This window comes from Lactuca virosa, chromosome 3 (genome assembly GCF_052849685.1).
Source record: "Lactuca virosa cultivar CGN04683 chromosome 3, Lactuca_virosa_CGN04683_v6, whole genome shotgun sequence".
Lineage (NCBI taxonomy): Eukaryota > Viridiplantae > Streptophyta > Magnoliopsida > Asterales > Asteraceae > Lactuca > Lactuca virosa.
The window spans coordinates 275,757,790-275,760,984 of record NC_136428.1 but is presented as its reverse complement, the minus strand read 5'-3'; the positions used below and the strand labels follow the sequence as shown (position 1 = coordinate 275,760,984).

Here is a 3,195-nt window from a genome sequence, read left to right as displayed (position 1 = left end):
ATTGGGGGAAATCTTTATCCTAATCGCGTAAAGTTTGAATGATATAACCCCAAAATCCTTTCATACATAAACCCTAAGTTTGAATTTGAATCGGTTATTCATTAAAATCATGCCACGTGTTTCCTTGAAAATCGGCCATGTAGCCGTAAAAGTCTCCACGTCTAAAAAGTGATGAACCCTTTTTCCTTGAAAACCATGAAGCAACCAAACCGTCACACCAAACATTCGTTTCGCGTGCCCCAAAGAGTATAAGAACCATCAATAAACCTTCGGCATGGAGGTTGGCTCTTTCGCTTTTGGGTTTAGAAGCGAAGTCATATGCCAGACTTTTCGAAATCATCAGCCTAAGTTGGTATTACTCAGCACCTCAAGGATTTCAGTGTGTGCAAAAGTGTGGAAAAGAATAAGATGAGAATAAAAAAAAATTGGTTCGGTGATGTCAAATAAAAATTGACACAAAGGCAGTAAGAACCCGGGCAAAGATCGCTTCGTTCTACATCAAGAGAGATGTCAAACAACTTGTGTAGTTTCCCATGAATTATAATCGAATACTCATAGAGATGTATCGAAGGGCTTCCTTTGTAAAAGGCTTCGTTGGTTGGCTCAATTTTGTTCATGATCACAACTTAACATAGGTGTGAATTCAATGACAAAAACTACTTGTATAACTAGTGTAGTCATTGACAAGTGGTTTTGGAAAAAATTTCAAGTAACAAAAGTTCAAGAAGATATTCAGACAGAAATCATATTCCGAAAAAAACTTGATTATTTCCTGGACCTTGTTGTGTAAAAATGTCTTGGGTGTAGAGCATTTTATCAAGATCACGCATAACGAAGGAATATGATTTTGAATATAGAAGTATGGTACCGAAACAAGTGTTTTGTTAAAATATTGAACATAAAGTTCACCGTCAATTCCTTTATGAGTTGGGATTTTGGGTTTTACCTTCATCACGGTCTCAGGAATCAGGATCATTAACACAGACTTGTGTGATATCTACATCCTGGTTGGTTTCTACCAGAGATGTCGACGATATGCAAGTGAAGTGTGTGATTCGTGAAGAAGTATGTTGATGAAAAAATTGGTTAAGAATCGAAGTGTACCTCTGCTAATTGTGGACCAAGCATGTAACTCTTAACTCGATATAAGAGAGTAAGTTAGCTCATTGATTAATGCGAATATATCCTAATTGGGAAGGAATTCTCATGATGAGAAATCCATTAAGGCTTCAAAACACATTGAGCCGTGGAGGCTTGGGACAACATGTTGCAGCATGCTTCTAGGGACACCTAACTAGTACAAAGTATCGAATGAATTTCTTTCCCTAAAGCTGTGAAGCAAGTTCCTCCATAAGAGTTCGATAGCAAGCTGCACCAAAACTTGTTAACCATCCAAAAGAAAAACGAAAAATATTTTTGAATTTTTGTTTTTGAAATGAAACAACAAAAATAAGAAATTTTTTTTGGTATTTTTGTTTTTAAAATTGGAACAACAAAAATAAGAAAATCTTTTTGGTAATTTTGTTTTTGAAATTGAAACAACAAAAATAAGAAAATCTTTTTGGTATTTTTGTTTTTGAAATTGAAACAACGAAAATAAGAAAATCTTTTTGGTATTTTTGTTTTTGAAATTGAAACAACTATGGAAAATAAGAAAAGTTTACCCAACAAACAAAATGAAAAGTATCGACATGGGAAGGTGATACATCGACACAACACTTGTTCTTTGAAAAGAGAAGTGTATGCTGAATCGTTCAGAGGAAAATAAAAAACGAAGCGTGTTTAACGTTGAACAGTGAACAGTAACGACTGAATCATTCAGCGATATGTCGACTCGTCTTGATTTCATGACGAAGTTATACTAGGAACAACATTTGCATCAATCATTCCTAAGCCCAAAATGATTCTTAGAAAAGTCTTTTCATCTAATGGTTTGGTAAAGATATTAGCAACCTGATCTGTTGTCTTTACAAAGTGAACCTCAATGTTTCCATCTTCGATGTGATCTTTGATAAAATAATAGCGAAGTGCTATATGTTTGGTCTTTGAATGTTGCACTGGATTATGGCAGCTGTGTATGGCACTTTGTGAATCGCAATACAACGGTATCTTTTCCATGTTGATTGCATAATCATGTAGTTGACTTTGTATCCAAATGATTTGAGAAGTACAAGCTTCAGAAGCAACATATTCTGCTTCGGCTGTTGAAATCGAAATACAAGTTTGTTTCTTCAATTGCCAACTTTCAAGCTTCCCATCCAAAAGTTGACATCCACCACCTGTGCTTTTTCTGTCAAGTTGACAACTACCCAGGTAAGCATCGGAAAATGCTTGAATGAAGAAATCAGTCTTCGATGGGTACCACAAACCCAACGAAAATGTCCCTTTGAGATAACGAAAGATGTTCTTGATAGCAATAAGATGAGGTTCCCTGGGATTTGACTGATACCTAGCACAATTGAAAACAACAAACATAATATCAGATCGGTTCGCAGTTAAGTATAACAACGAACCAATCATGCTCATGTACAATGTGAGATCGACAACAGGCTTGTCCAACGAAGTTCCAAGTCGTGTGCCAATTGCCATAGGTACTCGCAATTTCGAACTATTCGTCGTTCCAAACTTTTCAAGTAGATTGCGAGAATACTTTTCTTGATTGATAAAGATTCCTTCTCTGCTTTGACGAATATTTAATCCCAGAAAATTGTTGATCTTCCCCATCATGCTCATCTCGAACTAACTCTTCATCATATTCTCAAACCCATTTGACAATGTAGGGTCAGTAGAGCCAAAAATAATGTCATCGACATAAATTTGAACAAGCATAAGATGATTCCCAACTTTCTCTCGAAAGAGAGTGGTATCAACTGATCCTTATTTAAATTTCGATTGCTTTAAAAAATTGGTAAGAGTTGCATACCACACTCGTGGTGCTTGTTTTAACCCATAAACAACTTTATCGAGAATATAACAATGATCAGGGAATTTATCATTAATAAAACCTGGTGGTTGCTCGACATACACAGTCTCTTCCAGTACACCATTCAAAAAAGCACTCTTGACATCCCTTTGATAGACATCGAAATCCTTGTATGCTGCATAAGCTAAAAATATTCGAACAGCCTCGAGTCTTGCGACAGGGGTGAAGGTTTCTTCATAATCAATACCTTCTTGTTGCGAATATCCTTTTAC

General features: G+C 36.0%; 1 protein-coding gene across 1 annotated transcript; it reads right to left on the bottom strand.

Annotated features, from left to right (window-relative positions):
- Nucleotides 1-1,325: 1,325 nt before the first annotated feature.
- On the bottom strand, nucleotides 1,326-2,589 carry LOC145164608 (secreted RxLR effector protein 161-like). Its single transcript, XM_079083319.1, has 2 exons — nucleotides 2,102-2,589; nucleotides 1,326-1,380 (listed from the first exon to the last, which is right to left on the bottom strand). Exons 1-2 carry the CDS (start codon nucleotides 2,587-2,589, stop codon nucleotides 1,326-1,328), a joined length of 543 nt encoding a protein of 180 aa, XP_078939445.1.
- Nucleotides 2,590-3,195: the final 606 nt, after the last annotated feature.

Coding starts and splice junctions, on each gene's coding strand:
- LOC145164608 (XM_079083319.1), bottom strand. CDS start 2,589: ATGGCAATTGGCACACGACTTGGAACTTCGTTGGACAAGCCTGTTGTC. Junction 1,381..2,101: donor AACATGGAAAAGATACCGTT/GTATTGCGATTC, acceptor ATGGTTAACAAG/TTTTGGTGCAGCTTGCTATC.